The 23,244-nt window shown below is 38.6% G+C and overlaps 1 protein-coding gene across 7 annotated transcripts in view; it reads left to right on the forward strand.

The window, feature by feature from the left end:
* LOC138018808 (transforming growth factor-beta receptor-associated protein 1-like) overlaps positions 1-21,803 on the forward strand; it is a 28,281-nt gene extending 6,478 nt beyond the window's left edge. For all 7 annotated transcript variants that reach the window (XM_068865483.1, XM_068865484.1, XM_068865487.1 and 4 more), the window contains 28 exons: positions 1,159-1,222; positions 2,731-2,765; positions 2,873-2,902; positions 3,097-3,153; positions 3,577-3,684; positions 3,960-4,037; positions 4,867-4,929; positions 5,522-5,685; positions 6,066-6,114; positions 6,226-6,318; positions 6,881-6,976; positions 8,227-8,331; positions 8,594-8,675; positions 9,294-9,349; positions 9,446-9,487; positions 10,736-10,858; positions 11,719-11,789; positions 13,054-13,122; positions 13,431-13,503; positions 14,433-14,567; positions 16,036-16,136; positions 17,548-17,662; positions 18,058-18,147; positions 18,599-18,666; positions 19,410-19,482; positions 19,776-19,910; positions 20,466-20,521; positions 21,165-21,803. In XM_068865483.1, coding sequence (XP_068721584.1) covers positions 1,159-1,222; positions 2,731-2,765; positions 2,873-2,902; positions 3,097-3,153; positions 3,577-3,684; positions 3,960-4,037; positions 4,867-4,929; positions 5,522-5,685; positions 6,066-6,114; positions 6,226-6,318; positions 6,881-6,976; positions 8,227-8,331; positions 8,594-8,675; positions 9,294-9,349; positions 9,446-9,487; positions 10,736-10,858; positions 11,719-11,789; positions 13,054-13,122; positions 13,431-13,503; positions 14,433-14,567; positions 16,036-16,136; positions 17,548-17,662; positions 18,058-18,147; positions 18,599-18,666; positions 19,410-19,482; positions 19,776-19,910; positions 20,466-20,521; positions 21,165-21,330 — 2,397 coding nt within the window. In that variant the 3' untranslated portion in view covers positions 21,331-21,803. The remainder of the gene's footprint in view (positions 1-1,158; positions 1,223-2,730; positions 2,766-2,872; positions 2,903-3,096; positions 3,154-3,576; positions 3,685-3,959; positions 4,038-4,866; positions 4,930-5,521; positions 5,686-6,065; positions 6,115-6,225; positions 6,319-6,880; positions 6,977-8,226; positions 8,332-8,593; positions 8,676-9,293; positions 9,350-9,445; positions 9,488-10,735; positions 10,859-11,718; positions 11,790-13,053; positions 13,123-13,430; positions 13,504-14,432; positions 14,568-16,035; positions 16,137-17,547; positions 17,663-18,057; positions 18,148-18,598; positions 18,667-19,409; positions 19,483-19,775; positions 19,911-20,465; positions 20,522-21,164) is intronic.
* The last annotated feature ends 1,441 nt before the right edge of the window (positions 21,804-23,244 follow it).

The following is a 23,244-nucleotide window of genomic DNA, read 5'->3' on the forward strand; positions in this document are numbered from 1 at the left end:
CACTCCTCTCTCTGGCAGCATCACTCTAACTTGGGTTAAAAATCATGAATCTCAGGCAATGGATACGTTGGCCCACAGACCAATATCAATGACAAAAAAGAAAGCTTGACTAGGAGCAGTATACAAGATCAATGCTGCAATTGTAAGGCCCCTCAATTATGTTGGTAAGGTGAGGTAGCAGAACTTAAATGCATTGTTTACTCAATATAAATAAGTAACTACGAGTAGAAAATTAATTGTGACCTGGCCCCAGTTGTTCAAACGATGGATAGCGCTATCCACTGGATAAATCACTATCCAGCGGATGAACACTAGCTAGCAAAACCAATTGAGTTATCCAATGGATAGTGAATTATCCGGCGGATAGCACTATCCATTGTTTGAACAACTGGGGCCTGAACAATAATGTTGCTGAACTCCGTTTCAAAACTAATTACAGAGTTGATGAGGACTCTACCTTGGAAGTTCTTGCTAATTATAAAACTCTCCCTGGAAAACTCATCCGAATACACCTGTACTAGTACTATAATAATAATAATAATAATAATAATAATAATAATAATAATAATAACAATAGGTACTTGATGGGCGATCAGTATCCATTATATGATAAAAGGTGTTTATAAAAAAACATTGAAACTGATATAGATAAAAAACTATTAAAAAAAACTGAATTTTCGACTGCAACTGCGGTCTTCATCAGTCATGAGAGTAACTCTAAACACCTTCACCATCAGAGTAACTATAAACACCTTTTTTTTATAAACACCTTTTATCAAATAACAATAAGTCTCAAGGTTATTTAGCCGAAATTGGGGAGACTACAAATCAACTGACGCAGAACAATTAAATCAAATCTGTTATCAAATGTTGGGTTTTGAGAAAAGGGGAAAACCGGAGTACCCGGGGAAAAACCTCTCGGAGCAGAGTAGAGAACAAACAAACTCTACCCATATATGGCATCAAATCCGGGAATCGATCCTCAGTGCCACACTGATGAAAGGTGAGTGCTCTCACCACTGCACCAGCCCTTCTCCCTATCACTAGACTCTGAAGATGACTTGCACTCAAGCGTCAACTGGCCACAAACAATGGACCTTCAGTCTGGTCTATGCTCGCTAGAACACATTTCATGTTCTCTATTTTTTTCATTTTTAGAAAAAGCCAATCCAGCAAGTATTGACTGCACCAGCAATAAACAGACTTCTTGTTCTGTGTGATGGTAAATTGTCTTGAAAATATATTCCCTGATATATTGTATAATCTGCCTTACTGTGGAGTCGAAGGTTGATGTAATCAGTGACTCTTGATTTTGAGTTGTGCTGTGTGGCAACCACAAATTGGTCAATTTGTAAACATATTGTGTGATTTGCCCCTGGAAGAAAGATACATGGATATCACCATTATTTTATGTGAATAAAATGGTTCACTTCAATATAAGCAAAGAAGATTACTAAGGGTTTTCAACAGTAGTGATCATGAAGAGTATATATATTGCCGGTAAAATCCGTTTTCAGGTTGAATCCACTTTTACCCAAGTTAAATTGGTGATCTTCATTTTACCTACTGTAGGTTGAATACCTACTCAGATGAATGGAAGAAACTTTCTTGGAGCCTAAATTAAGCCTAGAGAAAAAATTAGGGTCAGGTTAGGATCAGTTTTGGTTATTATACGTGGATATCAATTGACTTATTATAGGAAAATAAATAATGATGAGAAGTCTGGTGTGTTGAGCATGTTCGTCGTTGTAGTGTAGTGGTGAGGACACAGGACTATAGATCTGGAGGGCCAGAGTTTGAGAACCGGTAAATTCATGGTAAAGTTCTTTGATTCCCTTGCTATGTTGTAATGTTGACAAGTGTATGAATACAGAAACTGATAGGATGATCTAAAACATGAAGATGTGTTGAGAAGGGTAAGACAGTGCTTGAGGGAAGGTAAAGGTGTTTACAGTCATTTTTGTGGGGTTGATAGCTGCTTTAATCAAATGAGGATCACCAATTTAACCTAGGTAAAAACCGATTCGACCTGAGAACATATACACTGGCAACCAATGCTCACACAAACATGGACAATGTAACATGGTTGTAACCCAAAGAGTTTATTCCGGTTTTTCATAACAGAATAACTTTAGACCTTAAATTTAAGCGATAATAATTAAAGCAACATTCTAGTACTTATTGGAGTGGATAGTTTATACCCAACAAACTAAGTTTGAGGGTTTTATTTTAAGATGTGATCCTTACACTGTACTTTTGCACCTAAATTTACATGACCTGGCCTGCATGTACATGTATCCCACAGTCACTAGGCTACAATAATATTAAGAATTATTAAGGCTGGAAAAACAAGGAAGCGTCAACCAACATATCAGCCAACTCACGACCAAGGCATCGACCAATATAATTCATTACTGCCAGGTTGCTGCCCTTTTGTCGCAGGGTTGCAATATGCTGTTACTGCTCGCCAATGCTCATTTTATAGGAAGCAACCTACTCCTCTGCAGCCATCCGCCATCTCCTCAGCATCCTGTTGCGCCTGCTCCAGTTCACCATCTTTCTCCTCTACTAATCGCTCAAGATCGTCAAAGTGGACCTTGAGTTCTTGATACACCATACTTTTAGTTGTTGGATTTTTGTGTTTATTAATGGCCAGCAGAGTGCTTTGTAGTTCGTCTCTGGAGGCAGCCTTGTTATTACTACTATTGAAACTCGTGATGTTTCTTTCAGGTGGAATTTCGATGTTCACTATGTTTGGTTTGGAGGTGTGCTGTTGTTTGTTTTTGTTTATGATTATTTTGCTGAATTAATTTTGTTCTTTTTGAAAAATTAATGTAATGCACTCATTTAATATTTACAATTTTTATTTCAGTTTCTTCCCTCTGGATCAAAATTCAAAGGGGTAGGTGAACAGAAAAATAAAAGACAGTATACTCTGTTAGACAAGTTGTCAGTGAGCATATTACTTTCAAAGTCTTAAACAAGTACCACAGTTTAATATGTAGATCTGTGGAATGTATGGGTTAATAGTGAGATTTAAATAAAATTATCATTTTGTTACTTCATTTGCCTTGGTCTCTGGATTCCTCTTTCCAGGTGAATGCAATCTGTAGAAATGATAATCCAACTGCATTCGATCCTTTTGCTGTCGAGGTTAGTTCACAGAATTACATGTATATGTTGTAGTTAAAAATTTTCCTTGGTTAAAACGTTTTCAGACTAGTTTGCTTTTCACTTTCCTTTGTCTTATAGACATTGTTATCACAATCTGGACACTGGTCTGTATAAGTTCTCTCTTGAGGCATATCTAGTGTTATAGCTATGAATTCTATGAATTCGCGTATCCACGACTAAAAATTGTGAAATTATTAAAATGTTGCTGGGCTGAGTGTAGCCATGATAATTTTATACAGGGTTTGATAGGGTGACTTTACCTTAAGAGAGTGTAGTGTAACGTGAAGTGCTATATTTCTATCCCATATGAACCATGTGAGCGTTAGCCCTACTGATGGAACTGGGCCCACACAAGGACAGATACATATATATAGTGTTTGATAATGCTCTGAATATTTACAGGTGTGCATGTCACTTTCCAAGAAAAAAGCTGTTCATATTTTGTCAGTTACAGAAGATAAAATAATTCCGTTGAAAGAAATCCCACTGCCAGAACCTCCACTTCATATGGTGAGAGAAACACTTATTATATATGTTTTTATTTTGATTAGTGGATATGTCTGGAGTTTACTTTGATAGCTTCTCCAGTTCAGGTGTATCTCAATAGACTCATTAACCAATGAATGTCTTTACGTGGTATTTCATAAATGGTAACATATTATCCATCCGGTATTTTCTCTTGGTGGATTTGATACCATTGCTAAATTTAATTTCAAATTGATAGTGCCATTTTCTTGCCTTTCTTCATAATAACTTTTATTGAATGGACACCATTGTTTTGACAGGCCGTTGATGGTAGTGCTGTTTGTGTTGCTCTAGCAAATCAGTATCGCTACTGTATGGTTAACATTCTCTCTGGACAGGTAAAGCTTAGCAAAATTTTTACCAGTATCTCTTGCTAACTCTGTTGGAAGGTTGCACTTTAAGTTATGTAACCAAGCATCACCATCATCATCATCATCATCATCATTATCATCTCTTTAATTTGCCCTTGGATTTTAGATTAGCCTAGTTTTAATAGCTAGTAGCACTACAGTAGCTGTGCATTTTACCCAGGTATCGGGAACTCCATGCCCAACTCTTTGCAAATAGTGAATCTTTCCAATTAAATAAATGACCATTAAGGGCACTGCACATGTGGTACATTAGCTATAAATAAGGTATTAAAAGTTAAGTGGAAAATATTGAGGTGTAAAGTATGAAATACAAAAAATTATGGGAAATCTAATATTCTTTTAATAAAAGAGTGCAAAGAATGGAAATCAGTACACAGTATTGAAGGAAAACTCTGTAAAACACAGTCTGCAAAATCATGTTTCTTCCTTACACAAATTGTTACCACCCCAAAAAAATATGGTAAAAGAACTTCAAGTAAAATTGTTCAGTCGGGAACTGAGCCAAATAGAGAGTATAATAATATTATTATAATGTTAATTTAAAATTTATTTTAAGATGGTTATGAATTGTTTAAGTTCTGAAGCACCAATTGAGGATGCAACAAATCAAACAAATGTTTGTTTTCTAGGGAAACACTGGGGTACAAAGAAGAAATGTCTTTGAGCCAAGTAGAAAACCAACAAAATTAGCTCTGTGCAAAGTGCCATGCACATTTGCTCCAATTTATTACATTGTCTCAAACTTGTTGCTTTTTCTACAACAGACTTGCTTTTATTTATTTCTCCATGTTACCAGGTCCAAGAGTTATTCCATTATGAGGCAGAGATAACGAAAGGTTTGGTTACAGGGGTTGGGATGGTAAGTCATATCTACTCAAACTTAGCCAATTATCCCCCTTCCCTCCAATCCACACTACGCAAAGAGACTTCCCTAAATGTACTTTATTGAGACATTCTTGGCATCTACTTGCTGAATTGCCTTTCACGTCTTCTTTGAATATTAGCACTTTGTTTTTTCATCAATGTGTTTAATACTGACTCACCCTTCAAGAAGAGCCTCCTTTTGTCTTTTTCTTTTCTGAGGAGGAGAAAAGGAGGCTCTGCCTGAATCGCGTCAACTCTTTGAAGTTGTCACAGCATGAACTTCTTGACTAGTCAATCTTGTTTTCTTTTGGCAAAACCGTTTTTCCAGTGCAAGCATCCATTTACATGTAATGATAAAACCGATGGTAAAAATTGAGCCTGCTGCACTGTGAAAAATCAAGATAGTGGCAAGATCTGGCATATTAGGCTTGGGTTAGAGACTGTATCCTGGCAACATGCAGCGCATACTCAATAAAGATCTTACTCCATTCACGCAGCTCAGTCTTTCCCGATAACGCCAAAATTGAGCAAGCAAAAGAAAGGCGCTGCCAGCAGGGTGGTACTGACTTGTCTTATTCTTGTCACAGGAAGAATTTTTGCTAAATGGCCCCACTGATGTCATGGGAATGTTTGTGACTTCAGAGGGTACCTCTCAGAGAGCACCACTCAGCTGGTCAGAAAGACTGCTGGCTCTTGGATATTCCTTTCCTTATGTCATTGCACTAGGTGCAAGCTCTCTCTCTGTTCACAGGTACAATTAACATAATTAAATTAATTATAATCAAACTCAATGATGTTGTATTGGAAGGAAAAGATTCAACTTGTGCAGGGTTGTAAAGTTTTCACAGATGATGGCTGTGTGTGAACAGTGCATGTAGAAGGAGAAAGATATGGAAATGTGATATGTCGTAACCAACTGTGTACAGTACACTGTAGATTAATTAGTTGGGCATGACATAAAAGTAGTTGGTAAATTCTTTTGTCAGCAGTGGCAACTTTTGACAGCCTGATTTGTGTCATAATATTAACATCATCTAACTCTGACACACCTGTAGAAAAAACGTTTATTTAATTTTTATTTCGTACTGGTGCGTTTGTTACTAGAACTTTATTTTTGATTTGTTATTATAGTATCATAGGGCAAGACCAGAAGTCACAGAAGCAGTCAATTGGATTTAAGGTTTGAATTCATACTCAGAATTTTCTGTGCTAAACCAGTGGGATCATTGTACTCTTGATTTTTTTTTCAATGAGCTAGGATTATGCTAAAATTATTATAAATTATTTTTAGGGTGGAAAATGTCTACTGAACTATGATAAACAGGTGTTTGTTTGTTCTCCACGAGAAGTGTACTGTATGGTTCAGCTTCCCTTTAAAAAGCAGGTACTGTATTATGCAATTATTGCTTGTTCAGACTGTTACTCTAACTGATGTGGGATACTCATACAGTGTTTTATAAAATTATTACTTTACTTGTGGTGTTTCATATTTATAATTCCAAATGTGGACCATAATTGAGTGGGAAAACTATAGATCTTGAAATTTAAGTGGTTGTGGTATAGTCTACAGCTCCACAGAATTGACCAATTATTATGACTGACTATTAATGACAGAAAATAAAAGTACTGGTAAAGCATTGTTAATTTCACGTTCAAGATCGGTCATCTAAATTATTATGAGACAGGCACTATTAATATTTTTTGCTTAAATTATTAAGCATAAAATGTTGCTGGTTTTGACCCACATTATCAGCAAAAATCAAAATAAAATGTTTATGTATATGAATAGAGCTCAATTCCTTTACTGGTCTGGAGCAAAAATGTGGCTGCTGTGATGTCATAGAAAAACCAATTATTCTTCTTATGAAAGAAATGCAAAGTTTAAAAGTCTCTTTATTGTGAAAACGTTTATAATGTATGGGTGAAGCAAGATATTTTTTTGTCAGATTCAAATGTTGTTAAATGAGAAGAGGGTCAATGAAGCATTACAGCTTGCTCATGTTGCCATGGAAACCCTCACTGGACCTCAGAGAGATGAGAAGGTGAGCTGTCAAGTTGATGAGACTTACATGCTGTGATGCAATGTTTAGTGGATAATTTGTGACCTCAGGAAAGGAAAGGAACTTTATTTAAGTGTCTAGTCGTTCTAGTGCTGGAGCACTAAGTGGGGATACTGCAAACTGAAATTAACAAATAATGCAAATCAAGTCAAATGTTGGTTCTTGAGGAGAGGGGAAACTGGATTATCTGGAGAAAACCTCTCATTGCAGAGTAGAGAACCAACGAACTTGACCCACATATGAAGTTAAGTCTCAGAATCAAACCCAGGCCACACTGGTGGGAGGCAAGTGCTCTGACACCACTGCACCATCCCTGCACCCAACTGATCAGTGCCATAAATAGGATCATTCGCTTACCACTACCACCAGTGCTTCCAGACTCAGTATTATGGTACATGTGGTTTGATTTTGTACATGTCGGTATTCTATTCAGTTCTGAGAGATCTTTCTGAGACTTGAATAGGAGATAACCCTGCAGTGGAGAAGCAATGTATCCTGGGGAGGGAGAATAGGGGTACCAACACACTAATATCCTACTCAATTTGGGAATACTTACAGTCTTTGTTACACTAAGTACAGTCTTCATTGCTCATGTGCAGACGTTCAAGAGTTTTTGGTGATTGTGAAGAACACTTCCCTCCACCAACAGTCGGCCAATGGTCGGCCAACCCTCAGTCAACAGACTACTGACAGCTATTGTTGGTTTGGCATGATATTGGGTTGTTTTTTCAAGGGTGACGTTAATTTTCATGACAACTGGATCAGCAAGGGATGGGGTTAAGGGGATGTTTTTTTGCTACCATTTACTGCTTGTATCTTCTGTTTAGTTGAGGAGTGGGATTTGGGAGAGTCGCTGTAATGATTGAAAAAAATATAATCTCTTTATTTCATTACATACCAGTGGAAAAGTTCTATCTCAGTAATTCATTTCAATATCAAGACTGCACCATTTCAACAGTTGAGTCCTAGCCTTATAGAGAGGCAATAATTATTGTGACTTGAACCTAATTTAATGGCGTAGATCCTACGAGTCTTCTACAGCTCATTGACCAGTAACAGCATCAGAACTAGTAACCAGGTGATAGGTTGGAGGAGCACCCCAAGTCACCGTTTGAAAAAATGTCATTTCAGTCTTTATATTTTGTGCTTTTTACAAGAAAGTAGAGGCTTTTTTGAACCCACATTATTATATAATATCGGTAAACTGCTAATTTTATCTAGTTTTCTGTTAGCTCCTTAGCGCCACACAACAAAAAGCTGGATTAATTTATTTGGCAGAGGGTTACTTTACAGAGGCTGCAAGTCTATTGAGAGAGGGAGGACTGGATCCAAGAGAGGTAAAGGAAATCATGTACATGTAGTGACCACAGCCTGTTGTAATTTACGTAAATAGAGGATATTACATGGCCGCGCGGGGATACGAATTTTATCTTCGAGTACTGCACTGCGCACGGTGAAGATATGATTTTTTAGTAAAAGGAGAAATCCTGGTATTTCATCAATATCTATATAATATAATAAAATATTATTATTCCAATAAGTTTTATATCATTGATAAAACATGATAATTTTTCATGTAATTTTTTTATGTATTCCCAGCTTATAATTTTGTTTCCACGGCTTCTCTCATCCAACTGGAAATACTTGCCGTCAAGGGAACTGGTTGAACTAAGTAGCCTTGGTAAGACTGTGTTGAAAAAGCCTATACTTTCTGTGATCAGGTAGTCTTGTTAGTTGTTACAGCAGTGTGATGTGGTATATGATATTTCAAATTGCATGTGTAAAAAAAAAACCTTAATTTATAAAAGGTAATATCATATGGCCCGCATGACCTCACACACACTTTCATTGAAAAACTATTAGGAAAATGCCAGTTTGAGGGCCGTATGCATTAGCGCGAGCAGGGCCGGAAAGAGCTGTACAGCCCTACTAGGAACATGTACTACTCTGTGCAATATGTGATTTTAGAGGATTTCATTGCTTTTAAATGTCCAAGTTAATTATTCACAGCCAGAAAAGCAAATGCAAACAACATATTAGATAAATTTTCTGTGCAAATTTTTCTTACTTATTTTGTCCAAACATCATATTCTGAGTGCTCATGTATATTGTAAGAACCCATACGATTATATGCTTATTGACTGAGTTTAGGTAGGGTCGGATCCGGACAGAAAAGTATTTGGCCCTCAGTCATGGTGCACAGACATTGCTGTGCTCGGTCTGTACACCTTGACCTTGGGCCAAATATTTTCCTGTCTGGCCCTCCCACTCAGTCAATAAGTACATTTTGTTATTTTAGTGAAAGGCAGCAAGCAGTTTTTGGCAGAAACTGAGACTTTTCTGATGCATTACCTTGTAAGTACAGCTGACCTTGTTTAAAGTCTGTATGTGTCAGATATTAACCGAATGAATGGAATACGAAGTGAATCTGCTTCAATTTCTCTGCTGCAGGAGGAAACAAGAGATAAGGCAGATGACATGGACTACAGAGAGGTTTGTTAACAATAATGCATAACGGTGTTATTGTACTTTTAGGTATTTTATTTATTTTTACATACCCTTGATTATAAGATATGTTGTTGTTTGAAGGCAACTGATCGTGTCATTACCACCCAACCTCTTTAATTTAACACTTTGCAGTTGCTACTACGAAGATCTTAGCATCATCCATATGTCCATCCAAATAGATTTTGATATTAAGTCTTGTGAAATGTTGCCTCCCACTTCTTCACAAATTACAGTTGATAATAATTATTGTCACAAACTATCCCCCACACCTAACATAAACAGTTATGATAACCCTTAAATGCCAGCACCAACGTAGTTATTATTAAAAGATAATTTATGCCTAGACTTAGTGAGACAGGTGATGATCTTTAATATTGGGTGTGTATGTAGTCACCTGTGTTTTTTGGACATAATTATTATAATATTATTGTTTATTGAGCACATTGGAAACTTTAACCTTGCACTGAAAATCCAGGTGCCTTAGGCAAATAAACATGATGGCTGCCACCTTCTCAGCTACCTCATTTTGTCAAATAAAGGGTATCAAATATTTCAGAGTTAATAAGCTTGAAAATATCTACCTTCACCTTGTTTCAAGTTTGCTAATGCAAACAGAGAGAGAAACTTTTTCCTTTTGTGGATAAATAACCCCTGTGCATGTGTCTGTGCATTTTGTAGGTCTGGCCCCAGTTGTTCAAAGGGCAGATAACTTTATCCAGTGGTTGATAAGTCACTATCCGGAGCATAACAAATAATTCATGTTAAATGATCGCGAAGATTTTCTTACACACTTTTTGACTAGACGTGCATATTCACAGTTATAAGGGCAATTATTTTTTTCTCTGCATTTGCATCAATCATGATGTGAGGTTAGGGTTAGGGTTGAGAGAGGAACGGAGAGAAAAAAAAAGTCGTTTACCAGCTAACGGTTCGTCCATATAGCGAAAAACTGTGACCTCATTCTTGAAAAAGCTGCCCTTGGCCTGTGGCCTTGGGGAGCATTTTCAAGACCTCTGTAACAGTTTTTTGCTATACGGACCTCCCAACTGGCAAATAACATATATATACTAAAATCTTTGCAGATATTGAAACTGACTTGATAAAGTCATCTGGCCTTTTGTCACCTGGGGCTTGATGTTTGACCTGAGCCCATCACCATGATTCCATGATCATTTCATTGAGAATTTCAAAACGATGATCACTATTTTGCAGCTGGTTTTTTGCCTTTTACAGGAGGTTGATACTGCACTTGTAAAATTGTACTCTGAAATGAATTCTCCATCACTTCAAGATTTTGTGTCAAATGAAAATTCTTGTACTTTTCAAGATACTATCACATGGCTCCAGAAATATGAGGTAAGTAAACAGAAAGAATCAAATGAAAATTAGGGTTTCATCTAGAATTATTGGCCATTACAGTAAATCAATATCCTCCTCCAAAAAAAAGGCAAACAAATTAATTATAAAGGATTCCATAAGAGTGGCCGCATGCTATAGAAATTGTCATCAGTCCAGTTAGTATAATTATGCAATTTGTAAAATTAATTATGTTTCAATGGAAAACAAGCTAATGTAGAATACTTCTTCGCTTTAGCTTCAAAAATTTTCATCAGAGACTGTGGGGGAAGGGAAAGGCTTTTTATTTTCAGATTGACTTCCCCATTATTTAGGAAACGGTGCAGTTATTGCCTCTCTTTTGAGTGAGTTTGGGTTGCACCACTCCTCAAATGATGGTTGTGTATAAACATGTTATTATGGCTTGCCACATAGCTTTGTTTTTTATTTTCTTTGTGCACCGAGTGACTCTTTGGTGAGAGCACTCACCTTCCACCAATGTGGCGCAGGATCAATTCCCGGATTCTACACCGTATGCGGGTTGAGTTTGTTGGTTCTCTACTCTGCTTTCAGAGGTTTTTCCCCGGGTGCTCCAGTTTCCCCTCTCCTCAAAAACCAATATTTGATTTGACTTGTTCTGATTTCAGTTGATTTGTAGTCTTCCCAATTAGTAGAGCAGTCCCGTGCTCGGCTAAATAATCTTGAGACTAAAATAAAGTGATGATGATGATGATTATTATTATTATTGTTATTATTCCATTGAGCTTCAGTTATTTAGTAAGAGATCAAACAAGACTAAGCTTAAGGCCGATTGCAATAATTTGTGATTACTAGGAGATTGGTATGGACAAAGGCCATTTTGAGATGTTTTATTGTTGCAGAGACACCATTCATTGGCCCTGTTTTATTGTTATCACAATCAACTGACTCAGGCAATAGCTGTTTGGAAAAGGTTTGCTTCTAAGTTCCCATTGTATAAAGTAATGTTTAGTAGTACATAATGCTGAGTGCCCGGCAATCTTGGCTTCAAGATTCTTTGATCCAAACCTATTTTTCTATCTGTCATTGTTATTTGCTAATGACAAGGAATATTGAGCGGGCATTCCGCAGTCTGTCCCCTTCCAAAATGTTTTAAGCTGTATCTGTATTCTGGAGAGAAGTTAACCCTTCTAGAACTTTACTAAGCAATAATCATGAGGTTAACAGGCAACCAAAATGGCAGTATACCCATGAAGGTCTCTTGCTCATCTTGTGTCTATCATCGATTGTAATAAAATCTTAATTGGCTTAGAAGAAAATTAATATATAATGAACTTTATTTTAACTGTCGAGTGTTTTTTTGGGACACTTATGAAATCAACTCTATCAAGTCATAGGTTGGTGTTTGAGGATAGGGGTAAACCAGAGTACCCGAAGAAACATCTCTCTGAGCAGAGTAGAGAACCAACAAACTCAACCCACATTTCGGCCAACTCGGGGAGGCAGTGCGGTCCGGTTGTTGGGACGCTTCAGGGGCACCCAACGTCAATTTTCGGCAAATATCTGTTGGGAAGACGATTTGAGATCTAGAATCTTCGGAACATTTGTTGTAAAATTTCTTGCCTGTCCTAGGATTCTCGAACATCTACAAAAAAGTATAATTGCCCATTTTAAAAGGGTTTTTTACCCTAAAAGGGTCACCTAGAATTTACGGGAGCCTTTTTTCTGGCTTTCAGCTAGGAAATTTGAACAGATGAAAAATTTTTAGGGGATAAAAATATGCCTATATCTACCACTAAATACCAAAATACGTTTAACAATGCTATGCTTAAGTGGTTTTGAACTATATTCTCGTTGGGTGCGCCCTGACGCTTGCCTTGGGATCCGGAGTCCCCTGGTTCAAGACTCGTTCTGACCATTCGTTGAATTTGTTTCTCTGCTTTACTTGTAAATTGCCAACTGGTTTGCCTCCTGCCAGTTGGGATTCTTAACAGTTATTGTTGTTGTTGTTGTGTTCTGTCGTTTCGTTGACTCTGTTTCATTGGCCCTGAAAAACCCCCATCACTGGGAAGTGGTCAATTAAGTCTTGGAATCAAACCTTGGCCTCATTGGTGGGTGGGATGCAAATGGTCTCATCTCTGCACTTTTCTTGCTTCCCTATGTATGCTAGCACGTTTTAGAAAAATATGTACAGCGTCGAGTGTAATGCTATTGTTTTAATTTCATTGACTTTTCAGGATTATTCAAGGAGAAATACGGGATTTGAACTTTCTTGGAATGGAATATGTTGTTAAGTTTCTTTCAAAGTAAGGCTTGCAAGATTTCTGAATTGTTATTTCTATCCGATGCTTTTGCCATTTTCACGTGATAAGATAACGAGTTTTAAACTCATCGTCTGACATGTTGTTTGCCAGGGTTTTTCTGTTCTGTAAACCGTTATTGACTGACTAAAATTAGCATGGATAAGTGCCTCTTGCAAAAAAGCTTTGCTAAAACTATTTAGAGAAGCTTATTGCAAACACGAAACGGTCATATTCCCTAAAAAGTTGCTTGTTAATAACTGTGCATTAGTGTTATCAAAACCCAAAACAACTTCTTTTGTGTTTTTTTAAAGTTTACAGGATCCTGAACTTATTTGGAATCAAGTACCTTGGCTTATGGAGAAAAATCAAGATATTGCGGTCAAGGTAAACAAATGTGACTGTTGAATGAAAATTGTTGAAGAATCGACATGAAGGCTTCATCTCTCTATATTTTATTAACCGGGGTTAACTTTTGTCATCTCCTTTATAACAATATAGCGAGATCAAGTGAAGCTTTGATCCTCGCAGTTATGAACGCGATTTTTGCGATTGCGTAGAGAAGCCTGAAAAATTCAGGACCTCAACGGGGTTTGAACCCGTGACCTCGCGATACCGGTGCGATGCTCTAACCAACTGAGCTATGAAGCCACTGACGTTGGAAGCTGGTCATTTGTGGGTTCTAATGTTCCCGTGAGGAATGAATCAACGATGAAATGACATATGAAATGAATAAATTGCGTTCATAACTGCGAGGATCATAGCTTCACTTGATTTCATATCCGCAGTTCATATATGATCCATTTCATATATCATTTAATCGTTGATTCATTCCTCACGGGAACATTAGAACCCACAAATGACCAGCTCCCAACGTCAGTGGCTTCATAGCTCAGTTGGTTAGCGCATCGCACCGGTATCGCGAGGTCACGGGTTCGAACCCCGTTGAAGTCCTGAATTTTTCAGGCTTCTCTACGCAATTGCAAAAATTGCGTTCATGACTGCGAGGATCATAGCTTCACTTGATTTCATATCTGCAGTTCATGTATGATCCATTTCATATATCATTTCATCGTTCATGTAGCGAGAATGGACCTTTTCAACAATTTCACTTGTGTGGACAATGATATAATATTGTCACCCGATCTACTAGAGCTCCAACCTGTCAGTTATAGCTCATTGGTAGAGTATCCAAACTTGCAATCGGAAGAAAATCTCTCCATTTTAATGAATTTTTTTGTCATCGTTATTATCGTCATCATCATCCAGCTTGCAATATTTTAAAATAAATTCATTTCATTTCTTTTCTTTCTCAGGTTTTCACAAACCGACCAGATGAGCTTTGTAACGATGAAAAAATGAAACCTGACTTGATAGTGGAATACCTTCAGAGATTTCCTGTGTCATTACGTCTTTACCTCGAGCATCTTGTGTATAACAGAAAATTTAAGGTATAGTCTGTCTTTCAATGACCTAGAAATGCGTTTATGTCACCATAATATTTTACTTTCATCCAGACGCAAGCGCTTTCTAGAAGAAAGGAACGGAAAGGTTTTGAACCAAAATGTAATCCCTTTGCCTCTCTTTCGGTTTCACTGTCAATCTTCAGCGTTGTTTTCAAAGAAACTCATACCACTGGAAAGCTAATAAAATGTAGTATTTGAAAATGCTTTTAACTTTCACGTTGTTTTATTTCAGAAAGCGAGCAAGCGCTCAAACGCAAAACTGACCTTGTCTGCTCCTCTCAATTGATAACCCTTGCGTCAGGGTTTTCGTTTGAGGCCGGGGCCTGTGGAAAACACGGGGTGATGGTTGCAGGTAAAAAATACAACCCTAAACATTCATTAAAGCTAGCGTTAGGCCTATGATTAGCTTTAATGAATGTTTAGGGTTGTGTTTTGTACCTGCAACCATCACCCCGTGTTTTCCACAGACCCCGGCAACCCGTATTTTCCACAGACCCCGTCACCCCGTGATTTTAATAAACCCCGGGACCCCTTGTTTTCCGCAAACCCCGGCACCCCACGCCCCGTCTTTTCCAACAAACCGTTACGTCCGTAGGTTACCATTCCACGTCCGGTACTTTGACGCTACCGATAAATTTTGAGATTGGTTGGCTTCTTTTTTTTCCTTTTTCGACTTTAAATTTCTCAGAAAGTAATGGGCTGAAGTAAGACAAGACAATCGTGCAAATAAATGCCTCAAACTAACAAGAAGTCAACAGGATAGAGTGTAGAACAAGAACAAGCGAACAAGAACAAAGCGAACAATTGAACAAAGCGAACAAGCGAACAAGAAGTCACATCGCCTTATTTTACTTACTAAACGGAATAATCGAGCCGATGGCGTTTTATTCACGCGATAGTTTTGTGTTTTCTTTTTTTTTTTCCTCCAATTTCAATGCACTTCCATGCAATCGGCCTGACAACGGAAAATAACCTTTTCCGGTACTTTCATTATCAGATCCAGTACTTTTGAAAAGCTATCGTAAACCCTGTTGCCTTAACATGGCGATGGACTAGCATCCCATCCAGGGGGGAGTATAAATACTCGTAGTCGCTTCATGCTACTGAAACCGGAGATAAGCGCCGGCCTGATGAGCCTTCTGGCTCTTAAGCAGAGACTTAACATGGAATCCAAACAAACTGCACAAAATCACTCAGTAGATAACAAACCCGTGGCGCGCATTCGAACAAATTCTAGTTGAGAATTTGGATTAGGGCGGCACATTGTGGCAATAATACAACCGCCGGCGTGGAAATGTGTTCAAGAAAGGCGGGAAATTCTGGGAAATGCCAAAGCCAATTTGAACCTGTGTAATATTGAACCAGCGACAGCAATGTTTTTAAGGATGCACTTCGCATCTGCTGTGAATTTCTTACCCCCATAAATCTCTTGTTTTCTGTTTGCTTTTATCAGAAAGAGAAGTACCACACGCATCTGGCGCTCCTTTATCTTGAACAAGTGTTTAAAATGAGAAGAGAGCCATCTAGTTCCATCGATAGTATAAATAATCAGAGGTAGGTTTGAAGTGACAACTTGATGCACGTGAACTGTGGGCGTGAAAGTTATGGGACCTATTCCAACGTGAATTATCGAATGCAGGCCGGATAACCGGAAGCTGGTCGTTTCGCCCGATAGCGTATTCGTCGGAGGCCCGTTCGCCCAAACTAGAGCCCGCTCGCCCAAGTCCGTACGCCCCATACGAAATAACAGAGCTTAGAGCAAACAAAATTTAAAGTTTAGCGATAACCATTTACAGACCACCGTAATATTTGCCTGAATTTAAACTAACTGTATTTCGATCAGAATGTGGCACATAATCTGTGTTTGCTGGAGCCCAATATAAGGGGCGAACAACTCCGATACTAAGTCCTATGTCTATGTCTCGGCATTTTACGCTACTTTTTAGACTACCTTTCCCGTAAAAAAAAAACAAAGGCAGTTCCAGTTCGTTGACGCTATGACGTCAAGTCACTTTCTTGTGATTGGTCATCGTGCTCCTGCGGGAGTGTATTTCGCGGGAAATTCAATGTAAAAATAAATCGGTCTGTGAAAAAACGCCGTGACAGGAATATGAGGGTATTTTTCGCTCCTAGTCATGAGCTCCTGGTGTTTGATAACATAACAAAGAACAAACTACCGGTTTATTTTGCGTGTCAGTGTGCATAATACAGGCATGTGCCAATTGCTTTCTTTATCATCTTAAAGAAGTCAGGCGAACACCTTATCAGTTCGGGCGTCTGGGCGAAAGGGTTTCCAGTTCGGGCGAACAGGCGTCGGGCGAATAGTCTAGCGGGCAAAACTACCGCAATTTGCGCAACCTAAGAAAATGCCTACAGATACACACTAAACAAAGCTTGAGACATACCTCTACAGGCACTCGACTAAATAACAAAAGCTAAAAAAAGTCCATAGCGGGGAAACGCGAGGAACGGTAACTGATTTAACAATCCACATGCATGGAAACTGCAAGGACCCAATAAATGATACACTCTGTTGACAGGAACTTTGATAATTTACTTTGCTCTCACAACAAACAAGGGGGAACTCGGTCGCAAAAACGTAAGCCGTTTCAACTACTTTTAGTTCGCAAGGAAGGTAGTGGGTAACATCATCAAAAAATCGCGAATAAAAGATTAAAAAGGGAACCACACAGCGACAGAACGTTACTTTCTCCTGTTCACCTGGAAGCTGCATATATACATTTGATGACCCCTTCCTGTGGACCGGAGATAAATCGATCATTGACGAGATACGCTACCTACTCTGGTGATCTTTCCTCCTTTTCACTCAAATGATAGTGACATAAAATAAACTGCTAGGTGTTTGTTACTTTTTACAAGAGGGAGCTGCGTCCTGTTGGTGTAACAAACAGCCACTTTGCTTTTTGTAAAATTTCGTTGTTTGTTTGTTTGTTTGGGTTTTTAGGGCCAAGCTGCGTCACATGTTGGAATGGTCGTCGCTGTATAGAGTAACATTATTGTTGTCTAAAATTAACGATGATTCGGATTTGGATGCTGAGGCAGCAATTCTTTATGGAAAGGTCAGTATTTTTTCAAAGGTATTTTCCAAATGGTTCAATGAGATCACTTTAACGTCTTCAGTTCTGAAGGCCAGATGTTGTGGTGGTAATAAGTTGATTTATCCGGAGGAAGCAGTACACTTGACTATCAATAGAAATTTTGGCCTTACTTTGGGTTTTGGAAGTCTCGTGCCCCTTTAACCTTTAATTGTAACTTTTAAGTTACAATTCGAAATTAAAATAAATTTTCGAAAGAAGACTTCGCGTTTGATTCGTTTTGAAAACAAGTCTTGGGTGATGGCCCAATGACTGTCCCAAGTATATTCTGTCGTTCATTTAATTTAATGTCTCTTTTCTAATGAAATTACGTTTTCTTATGTAGACCTATCGTCACAAATTGGTGCTTTGTGTTTCAGATGGAGCAGTACAGTAAAGCTCTAAAGATTTTAGTCTACAAACTGGGAGATTATGCAGAAGCTGAAAGATTTTGCGAGCTCCATTCGAGGGTAATTTCAGACAGGATTCTTTTAGGAATATGTTTGGCTCTTCACTTTATCAGAACCTTATATAACTTGTTCTCTTTCCAAACGTACACGTGAGGCTGTGTATGCAGGCGTTTGTGACAAGTGGTGCATGCGCACGCACCTAAGTACTGAAATGCACAATCTCGTCCCCAGAGTCCGCTTTTCGTTTGGTCAGCATCAAGAACACGGACTCTCGTCACTTCCAATTTATGCGTAGTCGTAGTGAAGGTCCATTTTTGTAACCGTTGACAATCGCTGTTGTTTCAAATTTCTGAGCGTGCATAGACCAGCCGGAAGTCCATGATTTGCGGACTTCGTGCCTTGGAAAAGGCCAGAGTCCGTCTTCGTGGTGCGGACCAAAAGAAAAGCAGACTCTGTGGACGAGAATGTGAAATGCACAATGTGTTACGGTGGCGTCTTTGCTATGTTACAGGACAAAGACTGGAACTCCCGAACAAAACTTTTTCAAAGTTTGCTAGAGGTGTATCTTAAACCCGATGGGTAAGTCAAGTGGAATAACGAGAAGATTTTCTTGTACACAATTTACTGAGGCTGCTTTTTTTTGGGGAAAATCCGAAAACGGATTCTTGAATCCAAAAACGGATCATGAATCCAAAGTATCCACATTGGAGGAGGATACTTGGGATCAAATCAAAATCCGGATTTTTTGAGATTCACCACTTCAGCGTTTTTTGGGAAGGGATTTGAAAAATGTATTTTTGACAAGCGCTTTTCTATGCAAAAATGATGCATAACAGCTACCGTACGTGACAGTTTAGCCTAAATGATTTTCTCGTGCCATTATTACCATTCGATCGAAGACACGAATAACTGGAAAATAGTTAGGTTTCCTGCAAATTTCACACCAGAAATTACACAACAATAATATTGTTAGCACCTTTCCTACTGCTAAAAAAGTAAACTGAAAAAAAAAACCGTCAGCAATCGATTTGTTCCTTAGAACGCATGTTGGAAGTAATTTTTTTCCATCGATCGCTAAGGTTTTTTTTCTGATGGCATTTTCATTGAAGAATTTCTCCAAAACAAACTAGTTAACCGCAATTTTTTTTTTTTTGGAAATTGCACGCAACTTTGGGTTTGTTGTTTGCATTGTCATGGCAAATAATCCTTTTTCGGATTTTGCGTTGTTTTTTGACGCTGAACTATTTGTTTCTTCTCCCGAAATTCTTTCGTTTTGTTAGTTTTGTTGCAGAAGTCAAACGTGTTTACTTTTCTCCCCGTAGAGACCGCGAACCGTTTGTCAGACCAGCGGTCGCTCTTCTCAATTCACACATGGCTGATTTTGACACAGTCGAGGTAATCAGTGTAGCGAATTCTTACTGCACATAAAATGATTTGTTACGTAATCTCGTGAAGTCGCATGGCAGAGTTTCGTTGATCGCTAGCTTATCTTTGCGGCCCACCTTATTCTCACCTTTTTACCTGGTTTAATTAGCGAGAAATCATCATCTTTGCATCTTTTGTTCTGTTTCGTAGCCTTTAAATCAACTGCACACACCTGGATTCTGTACAAATTTTCTAATAAATGCTTTTAAACCATCATTGTGTACTCAGAAACTGATTTTAAGATTTTAATCTTTGTTTATCAGGTGGTTAAGCTTATTCCTGACGAATGGTCAATTGGTCTCATTTCTCAGTTTCTGAGTGGCTCAGTGCGGTTAAGCCTTCATAAGAGCCGCACTTCAAAGATTTTAAGCGGCTTAGCGCGGGGTGAAAACCTGAAGGTTGGTCTGGTGATTTGTTTTTCTAAACTTTGCTCCCCGTCTCTCAAACTACCTTTTCTTTTTGACAGGAATTCGGGATATAACATGTTCTCTTTGTCACCATACGAATTTCTACCTGCAAATATATCGTCCTTTTCGTTCCACCAGTCAGAATGCAGCACCAAAACAAGGCAAATATGGCTTAACATTGCAAAATTCCAGTTCGATCCGGAAAACAAAGACACATGTTTAACGAGCTCCTGAGCGCTACTAAGGTCTTCGCGGGTAAACAAATTACATTTGCAAATTACATTTGACTACCCCGCTGGTATAGTTTTCATTGTTCAGTGGCAGCGCAATACATTCGCAGCTTTTCCGCTAACGTGAAACTCTTAGCTTCATCCCTTACATGAACCACACTGGCGTGGACAATATGCAATGTTGTCCCATAAAAATACCACTCGCCCAAAATTTTTGAGCATTAAAAAGATATTTCACCACTCCGATCCTGGCTCACTTTATCATTCTCCAGGTTCCATACCGTTTCGATACTCTTTCTGAATTCTTTTATTTCAGCTGAAAACCTCGTATATGATATCTCACAAGGCTCGTCTTTTGGTGACGGAAGAAAGGTAACGTGAGGCTTGTTTAACGCTTCTTAAAAAATCCCCCAAATAATCTGACGAGTGAGGGACAAACACGCGTGCTTGCTCGTTATGGCTGGCACTCCCAGATGAAAGGGAGTCTGCAAGGAGGAACTTCTTGCAGTCTCACTTTTTCTTTCATTCTTTAACGGCTTTAAGGAGTTTGCGGTATTTCCTTATTGCAGAAAGTTGTGTGATACCAGCATGCCATAAACCTCTGCCTCTGCATGGCAGGCTAGCCCTTAACATAAGGATCCTACCGTATTCAGCCTTGGGAACTCTTCCGTTTGAAGGCTTTTCAGGTGAAATACGCTTTGAAACCAACCTCCAAGCACAGCAAAATTAGTAGAATCGCCAAATGTTTTATTCTCTACTTTCACAAGTCCCATAATACACCTCTTCTTTCCCTTTTCTTAATCCCCGCCTCTTCATGTCCCAGGAGAAATTGCAAATAATGATTATGAAAAATTTTGGGGGTGAAAGAGGTGTATTATGGGATTTGTGCAAGAAGAAAATAAGCATATTAGCCAAATATTAGACTTCATGGCCCTTATCTTGAGACGTTTCTTGGACGTTTTTGAAATAATTAGGGAAATCACACTTCATGAGACGTCTTTTTTGCTTTCCACAGGTTGTGTCAAGCTTGCAGGCGGCCCTTCAATGACCCTGCGGTTGCTCGTTACCCAAATGGCGTGACAACACATATACACTGTGCAAGAAATAAGAACGTTTGTCCCGTTACAGGTCACGTTTTCTCATTCCTGGAACAAACGAATGAATCTCCAAAGAATGAATGAATGAATATGCCGTTCAGCGTCGCCATCCTCATAAGCTTGTCCACTAAGCGAAGGGTAAAGAGACTCCACTGAAGTCACTTAGTTTTCTTCCTCAACGAGATTGCGTGACAATTCAAAATGCATTTGAGGCAAATGAATCTTCTTCCACAACAACTTAAAACGGTTGCCGAAGTTCCATCTTAAGAGTTCGTGTAAAACGGAAAGAGAATTTAAAAAAATCCTGAATATTTTAGAATTTTTTATTCAAATTTGTAAATGTGATTTATTTTTTACATGTCAAAAAATCCTATAGCCTTTTTCTTCGCAATATGCAAGAGTGAAGCTTTAATGCAAAGATCGTCTTTGACGAGCGTTTACAGCCAATACTTAACGCGATAGTGAAAATACAGGAAAATATTGTATATTTAACGAAAAGCGAAATCACGACCCAAAACTGACTTAAGCATAAACTCGAAATAAAAGTTGCAAAGATATACATGACTGGAACTAGAGAGGAGGAGAGTCGAATAACTTTTAAACATAAAACAGCGGTTTCTAATGTTGCAGCAAGGGCGTAGCTAGGAGGTTGTCCTGGGGTGCCCTTGACTGCCTCTCCCCCTTTTGCCCCTGTTGCAGAGATTTAAGTGAAATAACACTTGAAGTGTTGTTGCATACATGAACCCTCTATAGTAATGAACTACGGGGACGAAATTGAGAGAAGTAATCGTCGCACTTAGCTGCAATATAAGCAATTGCCTCTTCTGGACACCTGAGTGGCTTCATAGCTCAGTTGGTAGAGCATTGCACCGGCATCGCACAGGTCATGAGTTCGAATCCCCGGTTCGAATGCCTTGAAGCCACCTAAACTATTCAGGTGTCTGGAAGAGGCAATGTTCATGTCTGCCTCCTCTTCAAAGCGAGTCTAAGTGCAACGTCTTGTGATGGTAATTAGTACTACTGAATAAAAACTAATGAACCTCTTTAGCTTGTATGTTTTGTTTTCCCATTTCAGACCACGTGATGTTCCCAAGGGAATTTCATTTTGTTTTTACATAAGTTATGCATATATATAAACGTGCAGAAGACGTCGTTTGAAAGAAACTGTTCCCTGGAGTAACATCACGTGGTCTGAAATGTTAAAACAAAATTTACAAGCTATAGAGGTCCATTTTCATAAGAAAAACTTCGCACTTAGACTCGCTCTGAAGAGGAGGCAGGTTACTTGTCTCAATTTCGTCTTTAACCCGCACTTCAAACATTATTTCGAACTACAGGAGTTGCATCCCAGAGACAACACTGACTGGTTGAACACTTCAGTAATTTAAGCAGAAAATAAAAGCACATAAACGAGAGATCTTCTTCTTTTTCTTTTTCTTCTTCCCGTGCGGCTCTCACCAACCCATAAGCAGATTCTTGTTCGCGTGCAGTATAAGACATAAGAAATGCAGGTGTAAACATGAAATAAATTTGCAAGAATAAAACCAAACAGTGTCAAATGAATGCAAGTGAGGGTTAATAATTATAGAACATTTGGTCAGCGCCTATCTATCACTGAGGTATACCCACAACCGCCTCTTGAATGTTCCAGGACTTGGGGCCAGCACAACAGAGTCTGGTAGTTTATTCCAATCGAGAATCGTCCTCGGGAAAAATACATTTGATGGTATAAGTACGAGGAAAAAGAGCACTTTAAACCTATTACAATTAAGGTGTCTGGAGGATCTAGTCCTTGTGAGCGAAAGTTCTTGTGTGCCTAGCTAGGCCCACCACAACATTCTGAATCTTGTAAACTTTACGCACCCGCAGCACCATTCTTGTCTCCTGAAGTGACACCAATCCAAGTTGCTGTAACATGTCACTGACAGTAGATGTATTATGATATCTATTCAGGGCGAAGCGAGTAGCCCTACGCTGAAACATTTCCAGCTTTGTTCG

This window comes from Montipora capricornis, chromosome 10 (genome assembly GCF_036669925.1).
Source record: "Montipora capricornis isolate CH-2021 chromosome 10, ASM3666992v2, whole genome shotgun sequence".
Lineage (NCBI taxonomy): Eukaryota > Metazoa > Cnidaria > Anthozoa > Scleractinia > Acroporidae > Montipora > Montipora capricornis.